The 21,946-nt window shown below is 54.0% G+C and overlaps 1 protein-coding gene and 2 long non-coding RNA genes across 3 annotated transcripts in view; 1 reads left to right on the top strand and 2 right to left on the bottom strand.

The window, feature by feature from the left end:
* Nucleotides 1-1,872, bottom strand: part of LOC118973924 (uncharacterized) — a 30,601-nt gene extending 28,729 nt beyond the window's left edge. Inside the window, exon 1 of the long non-coding RNA XR_005063460.2 lies at nucleotides 750-1,872. This is a non-coding gene — a long non-coding RNA (uncharacterized lncRNA). The remainder of the gene's footprint in view (nucleotides 1-749) is intronic.
* A 7,112-nt stretch (nucleotides 1,873-8,984) lies between these two features.
* TMEM18 (transmembrane protein 18) lies at nucleotides 8,985-14,965 on the bottom strand. The gene is made up of 5 exons (XM_017647013.3): nucleotides 14,597-14,965; nucleotides 13,716-13,836; nucleotides 11,363-11,417; nucleotides 9,393-9,486; nucleotides 8,985-9,310 (listed from the first exon to the last, which is right to left on the bottom strand). The coding sequence occupies exons 1-5, from the start codon at nucleotides 14,651-14,653 to the stop codon at nucleotides 9,215-9,217; spliced, it is 423 nt and encodes a 140-aa protein (XP_017502502.1). The 5' UTR covers nucleotides 14,654-14,965; the 3' UTR covers nucleotides 8,985-9,214.
* On the top strand, nucleotides 14,018-14,863 carry LOC118973938 (uncharacterized). The gene is made up of 2 exons (XR_005063483.2): nucleotides 14,018-14,253; nucleotides 14,481-14,863. It is a non-coding gene; the product is annotated as an uncharacterized lncRNA (long non-coding RNA).
* Nucleotides 14,966-21,946: the final 6,981 nt, after the last annotated feature.

Genomic DNA, 21,946 nt, shown 5'->3' with positions numbered 1-21,946 from the left:
GCACGCAGGCGTCAGCGTGGGGCACGTCCACACCGGGTGTGAGTGATCAGCGACCATCCAAGGGCTTCAAACCCCAGCAACATGTGCATTTCATTCATAAGCTGTAAAAGCATTAAAACATTTCTACTCATAGAACAGATTTGAGCTGTAACCTATAAGTACAGGAGCCATTATTTCTGGCCAGAATTTTGCAGAGGTGACAATTCTACTTTCTTAGTCATTGCTCTTCTTGCAGAGAAGTCACCACATCCCAAAAGCTCACATTAGTCTCATGAAAGAGTTGTTTGTAAAAAGTGAAATCCTGCCAACTTGTGTCTTAGAAATACCAAAACATAACTCAGATTTAAGTATTTAGAATATTTTTCTCTATATGGAAAATATAGCAATATAATACCTGTGCATTTGTACCTATAGATTTACGAACCAGTGGCATTTTTCTCTAATGCAGATTTGGCAAAAAGAATTTTAAAAAGAAGGTGCTGACCTGGGGGTCAAGGTACTTCAGCCAACGGGTGGTCACAGATGTGCTAATAAATGTTCTTAACTCGAGCTCCACCCGCCCAAGTCTTGGGGGCGGGGCCAGAGACCACAGTGATGTCTGGGTTTTACTGGACACGTTTTAGGCTTGTGCAGTTCACAGTTCCTGGCAAACTTGCGCCCACATCAATGAGGTAATATTTTCAAAATGACTCTGAAATGCATCTTTATTGAATTAGGAGCACACCTGCAGGCGAAGGAGGGAAGCGTACCTTGAGGTGCAATCCTGAGCTCTCAGAAACCACAGGGCTGTTACAGGAATCGATACTACTGTCATGCCGTCTTCCCGAAACAGCGTGCCTGTCTTCGTAGAAAGAAAATCATTTTTTTCTGACTTCATGCCACTGCGTTCACCGAACAGCCTTTTGAAGCTGTATTCAGGGCAGACCGCGCTCTCTGCTGTTGTAGGCTCCGCGCTTCTGAACCACCCCCAGAACAAACGGGACAGTCCCTCCAATCGCCCAGGACGCTGTTCTGGGTGCCCTGGGGAGGACACAGGGAAAAGGACACAAGCCATCTGAATAAACTAACAGTACTTTTGTATCATTCGATGTTTTTGTAGTATCTGGGTCATACCTGCATGGAAATCATTACCCGGCTAGTAGGCACTACGTGGGTGTTCAGAGACCATTAAATGCCCAGGGACGTGCTGTCCCTTATTGAGTAATGCCAACAGGCCAGACCCCAAATCAGGTGCATGTTTTTCACCATTTCCCCTAATGTTCTCAGCAGTGATGAGGGTAGGTATGAGCCAGTCCTTTTCAACTGAAACTGGGGCTCTGGGAGGGTGAGAATTTAACCCAAATTCACTAAAGCAGCAGAGCCAAGACACTGCATCAGGCTGGCGAGTCCACAGCATGTTCCCACTGACCCCATGTGCCGCGAGGACCCTCCGACACCGGTGGGGCTGTGCTGCAGGGCCTCAGGCGGATGACCAGCATCCTGCCCCCAACCCCGACAGCCCTAGGGCAGTGGCCCGTGTCCTTCTGGGGGACGTCAGAGCATCACCCTCCCTGCCTGGGCTGGGCCAGGTGGTCTGAGGCAGGACGTGGCAGCACAGGCAGTCCTGGAGTGTCGGAGGCACAGCCGAAGCCATGGGGAACTGGGACTGTCACTGCCGAGTGCAGGGCACACACCTGGTAACTGCTCACTTATCAAGGAGAAAGGGACACGGGTAGGTGGGGACACTGTGGCAGGTGTCGGGGGCCAGGTGCTGAAGGGGAGGCCACCCCAGCTGCTCCCTGAGTGCCTATGGGCGAGGCTTCGAGGCCGTGACTGCCAGCACATCCTGGCCGCTGACGAGCCGACCACATGCCAGCAGGCCGTGCCCTCAGACGCCGAGGTTTGCATGCACTGGGACCAGGGCCACATCTCATCTGGGCCGTCTGTCATCCATATCCATGCCTGCACGACATGTGCCACATGTCCTGTGGGCCAGACCCAGGCACGGCTGGGAGGCCCCCTCCACAGCCCAGGGTCAGCGGGGACTGTGGCTGCCCCAGATCGCCAGCAGGACTCACGCCCAGGACCCCGGCTCGGAGGCCTTCTGCCTCCGAGGCAAGGGGCCTGTTCCGCCAGGCGCCTTCTCCTCCAAGGCAGGAAAACGAGAAGGCAGCAGTGTCCTGGGCTTTGTGACCTGGTGGCAGAAGTGCCCCCATCACGTGCTGCATCCCGTTCTCTGGCCCCGTCCCCACGTGAGGGAGGGAATCACATGTGGCCTGAGCACCAGGAATCTGGGGCAGGGGTGGGGGATGTCCACATGTGGCCAGAACACCAAGGGGGGACTCTACGTGGCCTGAGCACCAGGAGGGGCATCCTTGACAGCTGCTTGCAAGGGGTACGGGATGACTGGGCTAAGACTGAGTGAAATGTCACTCTGATCAAAGGACAGGAGTTTAAAAAATTCAGGATCACAGGGAGCTAGACCCTCGGAACACTGTGCCTGAGTGGACAGAAGGGAGTAAGGGAAATGGCGGGGGAGGCCCTGGGCGGAGGGGGGCTATTCTGGGGTCAAGACCCCTGTGGATTCCCCAGAGCAGCCATGTGCCAGGGGGTCCCTTCGAGTCTGACATGAGGGGTCTGGGAGAGGCGCACACCTGGCTCGTCCCGGGATTTCCCAGCCCTGGCATGCCTCGGGGGGGCAGATCTTCCCAGACCCCAAACAAGGGTGCCTGCCAGGCTTGGCCAGCTTCAGGACAGGCACCTGCAGGCGTGGGGCAGTGACCAGGCTTCCAGCTGCAGGTCTTCAGAATCGGGGGCAACATGAGAAACAAAGTGCAGGTAGAGGACATGGTTTTGCAAAGGGCGTAAGGATGTGGTGTCTCCGACGACTCACTGGAAGCCCCCAAAGCGGAAGCATGAGGAGCAGGGCCTGATGTGCTGAGCCTCTGGGGCACCTGCCTTAGTTCTTAAAATTAATCAAAGGGCATCAAGGAGGCAGCTGCCCCCCTCTCCCCCCAGCCCTGGGGGTCTCCAAGGTCAGAGGAAGGAGGCCTCTGGGGAAGACAGGCCAAGGAGACAGGGAGGCTCAGAGGCTTCAGAGGTCTGGGATTTGAAGACTAACCAGCTGAGGGAGGTGGGTTTAAGCAGCTGGCTGGAATCCGGTGCTGTCATTTCCGATGCAAAGCCCTGGGACTTCAGGGGAGCTGGTACTGGGCCGTGCCCGGCTTGCCCTGACAGGCAATGGATGTGGGGGCACTCCTGCCAGCTTGGTGCCACCCCCCAAAGCCCAGGGTCCAAGGACTCTTCCACACAGAAGGCCCATGCTCATAGAGCCCCTCTGCTCGGCCCCGTCCCTGTGTCCTCATCCTCACAGAAGCCCGAGTCCCTCTGGGTCCCTGTCTGAGAGGCCACCATCCAAAAGGCAAGGATTAACAAGTGCAGGCAAGAATGTGGGGAAAGGGGAGCCCACGTCACAGGAAGGACAAAGGACAAGCGGTACGTTCAGCCCCAAAGACTGGTCACAAGTGTAAAACGGGGCGTTCTTAAAGACTGCCTGATTTTACCAACAAACCCTTGGCACTACAAAGAGAAGCTGCCTCAAGAGGGAGAGCTGCCCTCACCCAGGGTGTGCTGTGCACGCAGCCCGTCCGTAGGAATCCACACACCAGGATGGCTGGGTGCTATCAAGGAACTGAAGCTGACTCTTACGTGTGATAATAGCACAGCAGGAATGTCAAAAAGAAAAAAGGCCTTTGTTAATAATGTAGATAAGCAGACGAAGCCTTTGTTAACCATAGGCACACAGCAAACTTAGCTCTACGTTCACCCCTCTCCTAGGAACAGAGCTTCCGCTAACGTGCGCCACCCGCAGGGCGGCCAAAGGAGGCACAGACGCAGGGTGACTGAGCGCCCACTGAGCACAGTGAGCCCATGGGAGAAGCTCCCAGAAATCACAGGCTACCTTTCAAGGACTGGGACCTGACAGCCTCCTAAATAATTAATATTGACTCGGGAGTCTTCTTAAAGTGGGCACGTTTTTCACAAAGTGACAGAAACAAGTAAAAACGAAACCAAGCAAGCTGAATTCTGTGTGCTGCAGTGGAAACGCGTTGTCTTCTCCAGAAATTGAGGTCCGGCCATCCCCTGCCCTTCAGCTCACGTGCAAACTGCCATGTCACGGCATCGCACGTCATTAGTACAGTTACTGTGGCAAATACAGCCGAGCCAGACTTCACCTTATTTAAGTCAAATCTTGGGAACGCTCAGCGCTGGTCATCAGTCAGCCCACCTGTCGCGGTCCTGCAAGCCCGAATCTCTTTGGAACCTGAGACGCTGCCAGGATGGAGATTTGGCTGCCCCAGAGGGCGCACCACAGCCTCCTGTTTCTTCCGTTTGCTGGGACAGCGAGCTGTGCCTTTGCGTGGGGGCGTCGCCCTGATTCCAGTATGTCTTGTTAAATCACACTCAGCGAACTCTGTCCTTTGGGTGGGGCATCTCCTGCACAGTCCCCATGCCTCTTACTGTCCGCTTCCAACCCACACAGATTAAACTGTTAGCCTTCCTTCTAATTTTTACACCAGAATCTTTCAATGAGTTAGAAAAAATACTAACATCTTTAGAATGCAAAGTACACTTTGAAATCTAAACTTAAGCATCAAGCCTTGGAAATAAAAGCCTCTGTTTGCTTAACACATTTAAGATAAATGTGCAGAATCCGACACTCTGCCCCAGCACATCCTGAGAATGCCCCATGTGGACAACCTTTCATTTTTTTCTCTTTTTTTCTTTTTATTCAACACTGTCTCACCGCCCAAAATATGGCCTCTTCTGCAGTTGAGTCTCTGTGATTTAATTTCCCCTCTGACCCCAAGCTGTCACCGAAGGGCAGGGGCATCTGTGCTTATGAAGGGGCCAGCTGGGTCTCACCCTCTTTCCACCTGAAGCTCTGCACCCCCTCCCTCTGCCTCCCTGCTACCCCCACAGACCAGCCCTCAAGGAAGCAGAAGCAACTCCAGGTGACTTTCTATCCGAGGACGCCGCAGACACAGCCACGGAATGATCTGAGAAAGGAAGACTGGGTAAGCGGGACCTCACTAAAATGAACACCTTTTCTTCTGTGAAAGACACTGTGAAGACAATGAGAACACAAGACAGGGACAGGAGGAAATATTCCCAAGTCACACATCTGGTAAAGGACAGTTATCCAAAATATGGAAGGGCTGTGACTCAGCTGTTAAGAAAGCAGCCCGTGCACTTAAAAGGCCTGAACAGACACAGCAGCAAAGACCCTCAGGCAGCGAAGCAGCCCAGGAGAAGGGGGAGCTCGACGGCACAAGCTGCTAAGGAGTCACGCATCCAGACGACAGCGGGCAACCTGCACACACCGAAGGGCCACGACGTGGACACCGATGTGGGTGAGGGTGGGGCTGGGAGGACCTCCACCCACTGCCGGTGGGAGCGCAACACGGAACAGCCACTTTGGGAGAAGGTTTGGTGCTTCTTACAAAGTCAAACACACTCTTACCACATGAACCCGAATCACACTCGTTGGAATTTACCCAGACTTTGAAAACCTATGTCTACACCAAAACTTGCCCATGGGTATAGATTACAGCTTTTTTTATAATTGCCGAAACTTAGAAGCAAGGTGTGCTCCAGCAGGTGTCCAATAAAAAACTGGTCCTTCCAGGCGACGCGATGTAATGCAGCCGTTTAAAAAGGAATGGGCTCCCAAGCCATGAAAAGCTCTCAAGCGGAAACCTAAATGCATGTTACTAAGTGGAAAAGCCCATCTGAACAGGCTCCGTGTTCTGATTCGAGTTCTGTGACCCCCTGGAAAAGTAGGACTGGGGAGACAGCAAACAGATCAGGGGTGGACGGGGTCAAGGGGAGGCAGGGAGGCCCAGGTGAAGCTGCCTAGATGGAGCCCAGAGGACAAAAGATGCCATTTGTTCAGCACACACCACGCTGATGCCCGAGTGTCCTGTAACAGGGACTGAGGTGGAAGCAGACAGCACAAGGGTGAACTAGGTCAACAGGCAGCGCAGACGCAGGGGGCTGGGACCACCATGACAGTCTGCCCTTGACCTTCTGGGACTTCGGGCCTCCTTGGAGCCATTGCTTAGCTGTCGAGTGAGTGTTCTCACCCGTGACTCTCGCCCGGAGACGGAGCTGAACTGGACAGACGGGCGAGGAACAGCCCTGTGATGCGCCTTGGGCTTCAGTCATCTGAGCCCAGACACGAAGATGCCAGCTTCCAAACTAAGAAGTGGAAGCGAATGCACAGGGCCGAGGCTCTGCATGCTCCGCAGCTCCAGCCACATGGGTGGGGGAGCTAGTGAGCCCCAAGTGCCACTGTGTGGAACAGCCTCTCTGTGGTGACAGCTAGCTAATGATGGCCAAATCACCATTTCTTCCTTTTCAGTCTCCGCTACTGGACTTCATCTCAAGCGTAAGAAGCATTCCTAGAGCTGGAAGACACAGCGACTGCTCGTGAGTTTGCTGTTAGCTAGGACTGGAGGGCCTGGGGGCAGGGGTGGGTTTTCTGCACACAGGGAAAGATGGACTCAGCCACTCGCTTTCTCTGGATGCCTGGGTGCACGGATGTGGCCAGCCACTTCTCCAGGAGACAGAAACGTGGGAAAGGAGAGGAGGGGCTGGCCAGGGTCCAGAGCAGGGGTAGGGACACTTTCCCAAAGGACGAGGGGACAGGAGCCTGGGCAGAGCTGGGCTGTGCTCCAGCAGTGGGCTTGTCTCCTGGGTCCCTCCTGAGCGTCTCAGACTGTAAACTTTTTCAACCTCAATATGGACACTTTGTGAAGGGAGAGCCGGGTCAGCCTTTCCCTGCTGCTGTCCTGCAGTGAGTTCACGGTCAGGTTAGTGCCCAGCTTCCCTGGCGCACGTGCATGAAGCTACACTAACAGGGTCTGTGAATGTAGTCTGCCCAGCTCCGCCACGTGGCGGACAGAGGCCCCATCAGCAGAGGTGGAGCCCATGTCTGGGGAGCCCCTACCCCATTTACAGAGAGAGTAAAAGAATGTGCAATTCGGAACAAAAAACATACTATATATTATTAGAAATATATCCCATTGCAATTGATAAACTTAAGGTGAGATTTGGAATATGCAAAACACATTTTAACATAAAACTCCCTTCCTCCTCTTTGTTTATAAATGTGTAATAAAAACACCTGCTTCAAGTAAATAAGGCTCTAAGAATCCCCTTGTTACAGAACTGGAGCAAACAGCGTCTCCTCGCCCCCCAGCATCTGCTGGACAAACTCCCCCACGGTCTGTCCATCAGCTTTAGGCCCCCAGGACTGTCCTCAGTATGAGACAAAGTCAATTAAGACATTTGTTAACACCACAACGTAAGCCACTTAATATAAACTTATTAACAGCTAAAATACATTATGTTTTCATGGAACAAATTGTTCTGAAAATTTATATACAGGCACAAAGGGAACAAAGCCAGGAAGTCTCCGAGTCATGTTTCCACACTGATGTAAGTCATTAGAGTCAAATCTAGGCAAAGCCAACACTATTAGGCGAGTCACAGGACAACTACGATTCGGTCAGACGTCCGACTAGTCCCACAGTTCACCGCTAGTGAAGACGTGCCGCGCACTGTCCATCTGGACGATGCCCAGACCACTCCTGCCCACCCCTCCGCGGCCGTGCCCTCCGGCTGGTCACACCTAACTGGCCCCGTCTGCTTTGCTTTCTGTGAAGCTCACTTGTAGTGCAGTGACCATACCAGTAAAGCCGTCATACCATTAAAGACCCGAACTGTCCGTTTTCAGAAACATATGATCAGGCATGTTGTCTGGCAGGCACAAAAAATTAAAAATTTGACCTAACACGGGATATTATTTTTAAAGTCATTTTTTATGTTCAATACAAAAGTTTTAACATATCAAGAAGGGAATTTAAAAATGTTCAGGTTAAAAGTTCCAATACATATTCTACAAGATCAACTCACTTAGGTTCTCGACTTAAGAGTTTACAATCATCTATAGAAACACATCCGGGTTCCCGAATTTAATTTTGTGATATATCAAAGAGTCACCTTTACACTGCTAAACACAAATGATCTCATAGGGATAGTTTTATTTTTCTATTTGAAATTTGAAGAGTATGTTTCACTTAGGAGGAAAAAACTTTTGTAAAGACAACTCTTTACAATTTTTTTCAAACCCAAATCAAGAACCAATCACAATTTATGGAACACTGCATTTTTTAAAATTTGCATCTCTACTCACCTGCCTTTCCCAAGCCACAGCTCCAGGCCTGGCAGGATCCAGGAGTGCCCTGGACGTTAGTCTATGAAGGGGACCTGCAAATCCCTGTCCTAGCGAAACTGAGGGCATTACTAATCCTGAGTGGCCACATTGTTATAAAAGAAAGGTGGAATTTAGTAAGGGATATGATCAATTTGTCACCAAAATCTATTCATTGAAACAGCTAGTCACTGAATATTTGTTAATAGTTTTGCATCCTGAGGAACAAGCTGACGGGCTCATTCAGCCCTCTTCCCGTGGGTCCTGACTTAATGCCTCTATTATGGCCAAATGTCTGTAACCACAGCAAGAAACAAAGGAGCCCTTACTGACTCTGCCCCAGGGCATAGCCTTGTGACATGCCCATGACCAGGCTGCACAGGAACCTGACCACTGGGTCGAGATCACATACGACCTTTCAACGTGCTGCCAAGGGGTCGTTTAAAGGCGGCTCCTAAATAGGGTCTCCCGGTCTCTGCACTACTGACATCTCGGGTCAGATCATCCTATTTGGGGCCACCGAGCTGCATTCCCAGCTATACCCCCTCCAGTGACAACCCACAGTACCAACCTTGCCACATGCCCAGGAGGCAGCACCACCCTCGTCAAGGGCAGATGGAAAGCGGTGCGAGGTTGAGGCGGCAGCATCGATCACGCTCAGTGTAGCATCTTTTATGGACTGAACGTTACACTCAGTACTACTTACAGGAATGGACTACTTGGCCAATCTCATAGGGCTCTGCACAGACCCATTTATTTCCATATTTCCATGGTGTAACTAGGTAAGACTCAAACACCCTAAGGCTGGGGCCGGGTTCGCTGAACACCCCAGTGGACATCAGGTTTAACAGCCAGAACTGAGGTGCGCTCCACAGTGTGGATGCTGCGACAAAACCCCCTTCGTCACAGACGTGGGGACAATGGGAGGAAAACTGCCGTGGACGCCAGCTGCTGCCGTCAGTCCTCTTTCCTTTCCCGCCTCCCTTCTCTTCTTCTCTTCCGCAGGCTCTTCAGGTCAGCCATCACACTCAGCGTCTTCCGGACCCACATAACCTAAGGACAATCGTTTGGAGATGTTTAGGGCTGGGAAACATGCATGCACAGAGCTAAAGCACAGAAGCCGCAGCATACGTACCACGATGACCATGGCATTGCACAGCAGCGGTGTGGAGAATACTATAGAAATGAACATCCCCCTTGAATCGAAATACTGGTACTTTGAAAATAACCTGTTTTAAGGAAAAGTTAGAAATTACTTGGTGCAGCCATGTGTTCAGCGATGTTCTCTGTGTACATGGGCTTCTGGAGAGCTCCACGTTCACCAAGGCAGCACTGTAGGGGCAATGATCCGCTGACCCAGGGACACCCCAGCACAGAGAGCCCGCTGTGGTCCAGTGACCGGCACTGGGGCCGTGGCAGAGACAGGGAGGCTGCTCAGTTAGCTTACCTTCTAGAGGGGTGGGTGCAGGCAACTCAAAGTCCAACATGCATGTCGTGATTAACATACAGAGAAAAACAAAGCCAGGGGAGACATGGATGTATGTGTGGCCTTGGCAAGGCTGCCCAACTCCCAACAGGGCCTGTGGAGGCTGGAGACCCTGCTCTGCTGAGACCCGCTGCCCGGCCCAGGACAACGAGGCACTGGGACGTTGAGGCGGCTAAGACCACCCACACCCAGGTGGGCAGTGGAGGTGAGAGAGAAAGGCTGCCCTCGGGACTCGTTTCCAGGCAGAGGCCACAGGACCCCCTGAAGGCTTTCTGCATGCCATGTGAGGTCTCTGGCCCAAGAACCTGGAAGGAGCCGCCAGGACTAAGGTGGAGCAGGGCAGAAGTTTCAGGGACGGTCTGGGAAGGCAGCTGAGGGTCAGGTGTGGAGGGCGGCTGCACACCCACTAGGGGTAAGAGGCTGGTGCGAGTGCATCTGGACATCAGGGTGTGAGGGGGAAGCTCTGCGTGGTGGTGGCGGGCGGCCAACCTGAGGGGAGACATGGCAGCGTGGGCCCTGGGGGCAGCGAGCCAGCATTTCAGGAGAGGGGGCCCAAGGCTGAGCGACCTGCACTGCGAGGTCGGAGGCCAAAGCCCACCCGGGAGGTGGGGACAGTGACCACTGATCAAGTGTCATTGTAAAGGGGCCTGGCAGGATGGCCGGAGGCTATTTCTGAAGGTGGGAAATGTCTCTCCTATGTTCTTCACAGATGGGGACGGCAAGAGGGACACAGCTGGGATGCAGGAGGGGCCAGGCTGCGGCAGAGGGTGAGGAGGAGAGGGGACGTGTCTGCATCGCTCCTGCAACTCGTGCACTCAGCATTTGGGGTGCAGCCATCAGCTAAGGGGAGGCAGGCAGGCGAGGGGAGCATGTGTGGGTCAGAAGGGCAGCTGAGCAATGGGACTTTGCTTCCCCAGCTGGAACAGTCTTCAACTCAGTACTGCTGAGAGTCCAGCAGTTTGTCTTTATGCATTTAAAAACTTTACATGTACAAATATGAAAAGCATTTCAGCTCAAGGCCATGTAAGACACTTGTGGGCCATGTGGCCTATGGGTCACTCCCGGCAAAGCCCTCTGGGGAATCAGGTAGATGTCCAGGCATGGAAGGTGCAGGCTCCGTTTGGAACCTTCTCGAGGGGGCACAGTGGGGTGTCTGTCCCTTGCCCCACAGGCACCACGGGGTGGCCAGTGCAGGTCTGTCACTCCAAAGGATGAAGTGGGGTCTGTGGGCCTGGGTGCAGGGCCAAAGCCAGGCATCGCAGGGGGCAGGATACAGGAAGTGTGGCTCCGGTCACCCCAACAGGTCACAAAAGGTGAGGGGGTGCCAGGGCCAGGGTGCAGCGTTGCCAGCCCCAAGGCGCAGTCTGGAGGGCAGAGAGCCGCACACCCTCCACCCCCGCTGCCTCGGTGGGCCCACTGCCTGGCACCCTCCCCAGAGCACCGCGGGGTCACTTTACGGTGGCCAGGCAAACACAGCCCTCGGCTGGGCGCACCTCAGAGGTCCCGCCTCCATGGACTGGCGACGGCTGCTGTCACCTGCCCACACGTGCAGGTCCCCTCTGCATTCTGGGGTTTGCGGAGAAAGCCGGGGAGCGCCATCCTGAAGTGCAGACACTCACCTCCAATTTGCAGCGGCCGCTTCATTGATGTACTCGGCACAGGAGACTAACGTGACTGCAACAGGGAGAGACCAGGTGTTAAGAGTCCCCAGGGTGGCCTGGCCGCACTGGAGCCATGCGTGCGTGTCACAGCCGCCTCCCGAATGTAGTGACAGAGCGTGGCCTCTGTCCTAGATGCCCATGTGGTAAAATTATAAAACAGCAAAGTCACAGGACATACTCATTTAACAGAAAAAGCAGGTCACACACAGTCAAGTCTCCATGGTCTCAGCCAGACCCTGTAGAGCTGCTCAGCAGGAACAGAGTGTCTTCCACTTTGAAACCACATACCTACATGTGGCACCGCTCTGCCTAGCACCCTGTGTGACCCGCACATGGTTGGGATGTGCGACACCATGAAGCGGACGACAAGCTGTGAGGCCAGGTGCTCAGAGCCACCCGCCTGTCACCCTCAGGCTTCTGCCCAACAGGGCTCCCCGGGGCAGTTGCTCCTCCATGGGTGCAGTCGGCTGGCATGAGGGAAGGCGGCCGCCTGACAGCAACAGCCCCAGCTGAGGCCAGCTGAGCACAACCCACTCCCCCATGCCCACATGTCCAGGTAAACAGGGACCGGTCTGCCACGAGCAGGGGGCCCGAGGTGGGGCCGCCATCCCGACCTGGGAGGTCAGGACGCGGGCCTGCCGTGCGGCACTGTACAGCACTCAGTGCTGGGAAACCTGCCGCACAGACACCAGAGCGGGTGGCATATGGCCCGCTCAGCCCTGATGCTCTGGTCTCTGCACTGAGTTGAAGCAGGCAAACCGCCCCGTTCTTAAGCACAATCAGAAGTCCGCCTGCTCCAGGACCAGCAGGCTCCACACACGAGCCGGTGAGGCTTCAGGAAGCACAGGAAGGGTCCGAGGGGAGGAGGGGACAAAGGCTGCTGCTCCCAGAGGACAGCGTGATGAGCCCTAGCTCTGCCCCTGAGGAGCCAGGGGACTGGGGCACTCAACAAACCGCCTGGTGTTTAATTTGTAAAAATGTGGAAAATGATGCCCAAACCTTCCATTTCGGGAGCTAAATGCTAAATGAGTGACAAGCTGTACACACATTCGCAGGACAGTCTGTCAGCCCCAGGGAGGAAGATGGCCCCATCTCTCTTCATCCTCAGAAACAACACACACGTGGTTCTTAGGTTTGCCAATTGTTTCCAAGGCGCCAGCTCACTGATGAGGCCCCCCTCTTCCTGGCAGGCAGGCCGCAGGGGGTGCACACACATTGCCCCTGCTGCAGGGGGTGTGCGTGGCCATGCCTCCACGTGAAGTTGCTGCAGGTGTGCACGCTGCTCCACATGTTGTCGCTCATGCCACCCTGTGCTCGCGCCTCATCTGCAGCCAAACTGCTTACTGAGTTGTTAGCAAGGCACCAACCAGGCTGCAATTACAAGGGGGATGCTGGTGCCCCCCAAGGCTCCACAGGGCTGAGAAGCCCCTTCTGCTCACCACGGGCCCCTAGAAGACCTTGGCACCCGGTGAAGGAAAGAAGGCATCGCTGCTCCCGCCCTACTTACAGGGACGGCTTCTGAATGCAACTCATCTTTGCTCCTGTCCTCCAAGAAGGTCCTGCTGAGTACCACCTTGCCCAAAGCCAGCTGAGGACACTTATTTAAGGTCAGCTGCTGCATTTTGCTAAGCAGAGCCTTCCGTGTCTTCTCTTTAAGCCCCTCAGCCCAGCCTCAGCGTGTTTCTAGGGACTCAGCCTGGAAAGTGCTCCGCTCCCACAGACTGGTGGCCTCTCTGAGAGCTGACCCACACTCCCCATCCACATCACCAGTCTGTCAGTGGCCGCCGCCCTCTGCTCAGGGGGTGCCCTTGACCTGGAGCTCATGCCCAGGCCAGAGGTCTGTGCCTGACTCTTCTAAGAACAGACCTTAGTCCCTCTGCACCTGTGCCAGGATGTCACCTCTGCTGTATGACCTCCACCACTTCACACGGCTCCACTCCTCCTCTAGATCCCTGTCGCTGGGTTATTTTATACATACAAGCATACAAGTTTCTTCCAGGGCAAACAGCACAGCCCTCAGCCGTGGGGGAAAACCACCCTGTATAGACGGTGTGTCCTCAAATCAAACTGTTATTGGTGATGGGCACTGAGCCCTCCCTGGTGCACAAAACATGCTCCTAGGGTTCTTTCAAATTCAATATCCAAAATTTACTTTACAATTCCCAAGAGGGAAATCTGGAAATCAAAGGACATGTGAGGAGGGGCGGGGAGGAGGAGGAGGTCCTCAAGCCTATCTACTTGTCCGGAGGACAGAACCACACAGCACCACACCCCGAGCCTCTGAGCCAGAGGATGTGTCCCTTCCACTCACCTAGGCACAGGAAATGCCCGACCTGCAGTCCATACCTCCGGGACGAGAAACACGTGAGCAGCAGGCAGAGCGTGTGGAAGACGGCCAGCCCCAGGAGCCACGGCTCGGTCCAGTCTGTCTGCTGCGGGACACGCCGGCAGAGGGCATCGTCAGTCACCGGGCGTCGGCGCGCCACGGCGCACCTGGGGCCTCTGAGCCCGACAGTGGGCACTAGGGGCAGGGAGTGGGAGCGGAAGGCCCTGCACTACAGCCTTCGGAGAGCGTCACTGGGTGGGCGTGAGCTGCAGGCTTTGTGGCGGCACGGACCTGCCCCTGGCTGGTGAGCAGAACAGCGCTTTTACGCAGAGCACCTATGGATCACGGCCGGTGACGTGAGGAGGAAGGCACAGGAGTGAACACAACGCCATCTCGAACTCATTAGACCTGCACTCAAGGCCTTGGGCGGCCCTAGCTGTGCACTCCGAAGCCCGGGTCGCCGCAGATGCTCCTAAACCCAGCAGGCTCAGGCGCCGGCCCTACCCGGACCCCTGCGGCCCAGGTGACCCCCAAGCCTCTCCCAGTTGTTTTTATGTCCAGCGCGCCCGCCAGGGCCGGGCGGAGATGCGGGGGGGGTACCTGCGGCCCCACTACGCGCGCCCCGGAGAGCAGGCGCCCTGGGGCGGACTCGACCCGCGGGTCCACACTGCACGCCCTGGGATCGCAGCCCCGCCCACCACACAAGCCCCGCCCTCCACGGGGCACCTCACCCAGGCCCCGCCCCAACAGGCCCCGCCTCGGGCCCTCCCGCCCACTGCTCAGGCCCCGCCCCCCCAGGACTGGGGTGCGGCGGCCACAACGGACGCCAGGAGGCCCAGCTGACGCCTGAGGAGGCAGCGACTTACCGTGATCACGGCGGGAATGCTGACGGGAAAAGAGCTGACTGAGAAGGGGGAAGGCATCGTCCCGGAAAGGCTCCGTCTCACGACCACCGTCAGGAGACAAGAGAGGCCGCTGGTGTCGATCTCGCGAGATCTCCACTTGTCGCGAGGCCCGTTTTATTGGGCCCAGGGAGGAGCGGGCCCCTTCCGTCTCGCGATATCTGCCGCGCTCGGTACCAGGTTCACGTCTCGCGGTTGTCTATGGCCTTAAAATAAATAATGGAACTGCTACTTCCTCGATTGTTTTCCCGTCAGGGCAGGGAGGGCGCCGGCGTCCTAGGTTCTCCCACTGGGCGAGCGCATGTGGTGCTCCCGTGGGGTCTACGGAAACTGCGCGTCCCGGGAAAGGGCGGGCGCAGGGCGCGCGCTCCCGGCGGTGGAGTTGGGGACGGGGTGCGCTCCCGGGCGACGGCGCAGAGTCCTCTCCCCGCGACAGTGTCCGCTCCGGAATGCAGGGTCTGGAACGGGCCCTCCCCTGTGGCCTGCTCCGTCCCCATCCCTGGGCGCACCACCTGGGGGTCACACGGAATGCCACCTGAGGGGCGCCTGGGCCAACTGCCGTGGGCCGGGAGGCCCAGTCCTCCTGGGGCACCAGCCCCTGGAAGCTGGGAGATACGGGAAGGCTCACCAAGTGGACTGGGAGCTGGGAGGGGCAGCCCAACACGGAAGGATGCGCAGCTCACTGCCCAAGAGAAATCCACCACCTGCAGTTTAGCCGGGGGGGGGGGGAGCCCTCATCACCTGGACCCCCAACCCCTCTTCTCAGTGAACTCCCTTAAAAGCGACCCTCCCAGCTTCCTCCTCCATAAAGTCACGTTCCTCCTGTGATCTTAGGACTTGCCTATGGTTTTGCATCGCTTGCGTGTCCTGAGTTGCAATTCTCTGCTGTTCTCAAATAAACCCATTTTTGGTGGTAAATAACAGAGTTTATTTTTGAGGTTAGCAGTGTCCACGCTGCTTCTAGTGGATATCCAGAATACTCTGCCAGTGTTGATTCAGGAAACAGGTTTAATGAAGTCACTCCCTGCAGACCAGCAGGACAGGGTTTCCTGCAGGCCCTGAGTGCCCTTGAAGAGATGTCACTCCTCCCTCAGCATGGAGTTGGGTGAGGTGAAGCCCAAAGCCGCCTCGTGCCAGCGAGAGGAACTCAGACCCGGCATCCTCTTGGCGCAAAGCAAAGCTGAGCAGAATGGAGCGAAAATGGGTTCCTGGCAGGTGAGCTAGGGAACCAAACCAAACATGAGCAGAGACACCGCCTGCCCTGCGAGCCAGCCTGCACGGGTGTTCTCGTCCTCGCTGCCCGAGCATCTTCCAGGGCCCTCCACGCCCAGCGAGCCAGCAGCCCTGAGTTCTGTGTCCACGGAGTTGTAGCTGTCAGGGCCCTACATCCATCTGTGCTCCCAGCCATCCCCCACTGGACCCCGCGGCCTCCACCGCCAGGCCTTATGCCGGCTGCAGAGCTCTCTTAAAACTGTATATTAAGTGAAGTTACTGTCCACTTTGAATGCTGCAAAGGTGTCCCTCGAATTCAGCCCAGACCCTCCCTGTGGCCCGCAGGGTTGGTGTGGCCTGGCTCCTGCCGCAGCTCCCCACTGAGGCTCCTCCTCCCCACCCCGCCCTCGTCCCAGCTCCGCCCTCTTTCCAGCGGTCGTGGCCCCTGTGTGTGCAGCTGTGTGTCCCTCCTGCGGCCAGGGCTGGCCGGTCGTGCTCACCCTGAGTCTTCAGTGGCTCTGTTTAATTCCTGGCTCTGCTGACAGTCCTGCTCCCTCATCTCCCCTCTTCCACTCCCTCCCGATTCCTGTGTCTCCCGGCTTGTCTCCCACCCCCATTTTCTCTTATGATATCCTGTACTTGCCATATAATTATTGTATTTGATCTTCATAAGAACTATATGAAATAGTTAGCAAAACTGTATTCCGGTCTCCTTTTATAGGTAAGGCAACTGAGTGACACTGTTGGTTTCCTAAATTGTTCAGATTTGTGTCTGCAATCCTCCACTGCCTTTATCCGCAGCAGTCCATATTCCTGGGGTGCTGGATTCTGCAGAACCAGGATGCCCTGGGACTGCGCCATGGTGCATGCGGTTGGGTTCCCAGGACACCCAGTACACCTGTTGCACGTGGCACTTCCGTCCCACGAGCCAGCTGTCCCAGGCCTTTCTGCGAGAGGCTGGGCGGGCGGCCGCCACCAGCAGATGGCAGCACAACCCTGCACCCAGCCCTGTGCGGGGCAGGGACACTACTGCGTTTTTCTAGGACATTTGCAACAAAATGAATTTTCATATTCACGGTTGTGGGACTGAGAAGTGTTGGCCTACCTCATTCAATTTTAGGTGTAGAAATATTTTTTTCGAGCACAATCAATAGCCAAATCTGTTATTTTGACTCTTCTTTCCTGGATTGCTTTTACAAAACTATACTCACTTTTAAATGTGTTTGTGAAAAATCTATAGTCATGGATAATAAAAGCTTCATAGGCAAAATCCAGCAAATTTAGTATCACCCTCGCTCCACACTTCCAGCGGGAGTTTGTGACAACACGGGTTCCGGGGCCCTGGGCCCCCGCTCTGGTCCGCGCCTCTCCATCGGCCACCACACCTGCCTACTCATTCCACACCACAGCGTGTCTAGTACGGAGCAGGTCGTCTGAAGGGGTTTGGGGCGTGAATGGGCGAATGAATGTGCGACAGTGCTCAGTGGTCAGCGTCAAAGACCTGCTGGAACTCTCTGTGGGCACAGACCCTCAGCAGTGCCCAGGTCTGGCACCATCACTGCAGAACCTCCTCACGTCCACAGACAGACACCTTTCGCGCAAAAGGAGGGAGAGTCCAGGAGAAAGATTTAGGTTCTGCCTTCCGGGAAAATTCAGTCAGTAATGATACTAGTTGAAGAGGTTCTCTTTGTTTTTCTTTTTTTTTGCTTTATTCCTAAGCCAACAGGTGCTAAAAATGGCACAGTTTTCCAGAACTTGGTTGGAGGGCCAACACCATCACACACGTCACTGAATTCACTGTATTGGGTGTGGAAGAAGTTATGTTCCTCCAGCCCCATGGGACTTCCAAAGAGTCCCTTAAAATCTTACCTTGGCTGCTAAGAAACATACAAGTGCAGCGTGCACTTTGCATTTGAGGATTTTTTTCCCTCTGCTTTTGACTGTATTTGGTGGACCAAAATAGAAAAAATCCCTGAAGGATGGTTAGGCCAGCTAACGTGGCATTTGGGTATTGGCTGACTCCCAGAACTGCAAGACATCACATTTGTTTTGTAAGCCAGTAGGTTTGTGGTAGTTTATTATGGCAGCAATAGCAAGTGACGTGGGCAGGGCCTCCAATGGCTGGCTACACATCACAGGGGCTTTCTGGCTTCGTGCCGTGGTAGATGACCACGAGGGCTTATAGAACCTGTGTGCATGTGTGGTCTCTCCCCAGTTCCAGGCAGTGTCCTCACTGCTTGCGTCAAGCTGAGGCTGGGTTTACACCTCTGTTCACCCCATTTCCACTTTCTAGCTCTTGTTGTACTAATTCCCATGTACCTGTCAATTTGGTCAAGGAAGCAGGCACACCTTCCTATCCTTATTCAAATCCTTTCAATCCTTTAAATGCAACCTCAGTGAATCCGTATTATTTAAGACTTTTTTATTGTAAGTTACAGAAATCCAAGGTATTTGTTTTTCCAAGGGCCAGAACACTGCTGGGATTCAGAAACATCCGATTCCAAGACCCGAACACAATCAAGGTTTACTGCTTTCTTCTCCATTCCTCACTGGCTATCCGTTTTGCTCTCCTCCTTCCTACAGAACAACAGTCTCTGAAAGTAGAGCAGGAAGCTGGCCACCAAGCTCTGCTGGAAACGTCCTGGTCGCAGCGGCCAGCCTGTGGTCAGCACCACGTGTGGCCTCGCTGTACAGCGGGTGGCGGTCCGGCCCCCACATGCTAGGAGATGGAGTTGTTGCCACTATGTGTTTGCACAGGAGATGCTCTGAACAGACACAGAGTGCATTTTTGCGACAAGTCATTCCATCCAAAAAGGACCTCCGTTCCTGCTCTGAACTTCACTGTTAATTGTTTGAACTGTTCACACGACATTTATCCCAGCTTGTCCACAGGTGCAAAATTCTTTAAACTCTCCTTCTAGAATATAATCTCAAATGGATGAGAACTGTAATTAACATATTTCTATCACCCCAAACTATTTACAAAAGAGCTTGGAAAATAAAAATAATTATGGTAGCTTAGTAAATGAATGAAGAAGTTACCTAAATACTTTGTAAAGCACTTTACAATTCATAAAAATTTGCCATATAATTATTGTATTTGATCTTCATAAGAACTATATGAAATAGTTAGCAAAACTGTATTCCGGTCTCCTTTTATAGGTAAGGCAACCGAGGCACTGAGGATTTAAATGGCCCGAATCCCAGGGCCGATGCGGAGAGAAACCCGGGTCACTGTCTGGTCTTGACGTGAGCGCTGTCGGCGGTGTTCCCTGTTTGGTCCTCCCAGCACTCTTACATCTCGGGCAGTAACTGCAAAGAGATATTTGCTTTTTTAAAAGCTACGTGAAAGGCTATGTTCTAAATTGCGTGTCTCATGAGTTTTCTGGACAACTGAGACTGGTGAGAACAGCGGCACGTCCCCTTGACATTTCTGGCTGGAAAGTGTGGTGGTGATACTTCCATCTCCTGGTGGCTCAGTCAAAGGTGACTCAATCCCCTTGTGATAAGCACTTCACCATAATTTAATTGCTTATGTCGTTTGAATAATAGACAAAACTTTCAAAATTATGTCCTTACATTTTTCATCTTTTTTTATCATATATGTTCTTTTCAGCAAATTGGGTTTTGGGGAAATCTGAGAACTATGCTTTCTGGGGAGAATTTTCTAAGGAACTCCGAGTTGCACTGTTTTCTGAATTTCACACTGCGTTTCAGTGTGTGGGGGGGTGTCTTCCCAGGAGGTGGGGCATTAAAGCTGCACGTGAACCACAGCGATTTTCCTGGGCCCCCTCTGCCACGGGACAGTGACAAGGCAGTGCACCTGCTCCTTGGCTCCTGCGTGGCCCAGAGCACAGCCCTATCACCTGTCACTGGAGAAGATGCTCACAGCGGAGGTCGTCGGTGGGCAGCCAGCCAGCCCTTGGGCTTCGCCGAACCTGAGCTGGAGAGGGGCTGTGACTGAAGCAGCCCACCCAGGGGTCCGATCCTGAAATTAGGGCCACTGCAGACTAGCCAGAACTCCGGCCAGGCCTGCCGGGCACAGTGCGGGTGGGATTCCTCCAAGGCTCACAGCGGCTTCTGCAGCTGTGCTGAGTCTAGGTCCTGGGGTCCCGGGTGGTCTCCTTTTCGTGCCGCTGACCTTTAAGTGGCATGAACACATTCGCCCTCAGGGACCTGGGCACAGACCACAGGGTGGACTCTGCATGTGAACGGGGCACTGTAGAAATCACAGCTGGTTTTCATTTACAATTTTGATGAAATCTTTTCCCCCCAACTAGTTACATTGAAATCAAGCCTTTTCCTCCTAATCTTCCTCATTTTGATTGCCCTTCCCACGGTACCCCAACGCTCTGAGCATTTCACATCCTCTGAGGCCTGAGAAAAGAACTATATTAGTGTTGAAAATTACAGTCATCTTTGACATTTTTCATTAGCAGAAGTTTTTCTCACAAAATAACTTATTCCCTATAGGTAAACTTTGATGTCAAACTTATTTCTAATGTAGATTCTAACTTGATTTTTCATTTTTCCTTTGGTTTGTTTTCAAACTGTCAGATCTGACCCCTTCTTAGACGTCTGATCTCTTTTCTGAGAATTCAGAATCTTATTGTAATGCATTTTAAGAAACTGTAAACAAATTTGGAGTGTTTTTATTTTTCCAAGTGATTCTGTAAATAAACTCACCCTGACATCCTACATCATCCCAGATGCATGGACAAACTTTGTTTATTGTGTAGAATGCCAAAATAAAAACTGCACGTTCCTATGACCACAATTCCATGAACTTCTGTGCCGAGAGGAGTCCCTTTCCATAAAGTAAATTAATCTCTAAGTGGATATTCGCAAGCAAACTTGGGCGGTTACCTGCTCACACGCACGTATGCCACACCCACAGGGGTTCAGGGAGCCCCTTCCCAGTGTGGAGTCAGCATCCTGAGAGTCCACTGCAGGCCAGGTGCAGTGACAGTTTCCGTCCGCTTGCACTTCCTGGACCAAACGGTGATGCAGTCATTGCCGAGGAGAGTGTGTGCGGGGCCAGGTCATCATCCGCTGTCCTGCTCAGCAGGGAGCCCGGGTCTCAGTGCTGGGTGACAATTGGTGGTGAGTGATGTCCTCCACCAGTGTCCTAGTAAGTGGGCACTTTTGCACTGTTAGAGTCAGGCCTCCCCACGGGTTCACCTCCCAGAATTAACAGCTTAGCCTCTGTCTTGCCAATGGGGTTCAGCCCCTGGCAAATTCACTGTGGATTCAATGAGACCAAAGAAATGACAATGGAATGTTCTTGGGGGGAAAGGGTTTATACCCAACTTTATTCCCACAGTGGCAGGCCAATCACTAGAATCCTGTCCACTCAACGTGAGTCTGCATGCAGCAAGCTGGTCCGTGCCTCTGGGTATCTCCACCTGCACAGCCGTCTCAGTCTCTGTTCTCGTGCTGCCATCACTCCAGCCTCTGCTCTGCTCCCCTGCAGCCGTGCAGCCCAGAGCCCAGGGCAGAGCTCTTTATATAGAGTCAATAGCAACATACTGCCCACACGCGTGCAGTGAGCAAGCCGACCGGGGCCAGGTGAGAATCCTGACCACAGGAACCTTCACTTTATCCACAGCCTTTTATATGAATGTGCTTGTCCAAAAAGGACCTATTAGCAAAACAGTCACTGTATTTTCAGGACCTGTGGGTCACACTCAGTGCCTCAGTGCCTCATGCAGTGTGTTGTTTGAAGGTCTGAGGAGTTTCTAAGCGGAGCCAAGGACAGCGACGACCCCCATTCCCGCACCCTCGGCGTTCACACCCGCGTGGCACGCTGTGGCTGAAGAAGGGGAACTGCCACTTACAGAGGCCCAAGCCCCATCGGAGGGGCCTGCCTCTGCCACAGCTTGGCTCAGAGGTGGGGTCACTGCCTGGCAGTCCTGCTTGGACTTTGGGGGCAGGGTTCCCTCTGGGCTGGGAGGGCTCTGGGATGTGGGCCCTGAATGGGGTCTCTGAACACTGGGCTGGCCCTGAGGCGCCTCACCCACCCTGCCTGGTGCCTCAAGCACCCCGCGTGGTCCCCGTTGCAGAGGCACTGTCCCCTCCTGGGGAGCCGGGCTCCTGCCTTGT

The sequence above is a fragment of the Manis javanica genome, chromosome 1, assembly GCF_040802235.1.
Source record: "Manis javanica isolate MJ-LG chromosome 1, MJ_LKY, whole genome shotgun sequence".
NCBI lineage: Eukaryota > Metazoa > Chordata > Mammalia > Pholidota > Manidae > Manis > Manis javanica.
The sequence above is the reverse complement of the archived record's forward strand: the minus strand, read 5'-3'. Positions and strand labels throughout refer to the sequence as shown.

Excerpts from the sequence above, each read along its gene's own strand:
- TMEM18 (XM_017647013.3), bottom strand. The coding sequence starts at position 14,653 with ATGCCTTCCCCCTTCTCAGTCAGCTCTTTTCCCGTCAGCATTCCCGCC. Across the intron at positions 11,418-13,715 it reads CGGGCATTTCCTGTGCCTAG|TCACGTTAGTCTCCTGTGCC; the intron begins GTGAGTGGAAGG and ends TCCCTGTTGCAG. Across the intron at positions 9,487-11,362 it reads GCGGCCGCTGCAAATTGGAG|GTTATTTTCAAAGTACCAGT; the intron begins GTGAGTGTCTGC and ends TCCTTAAAACAG.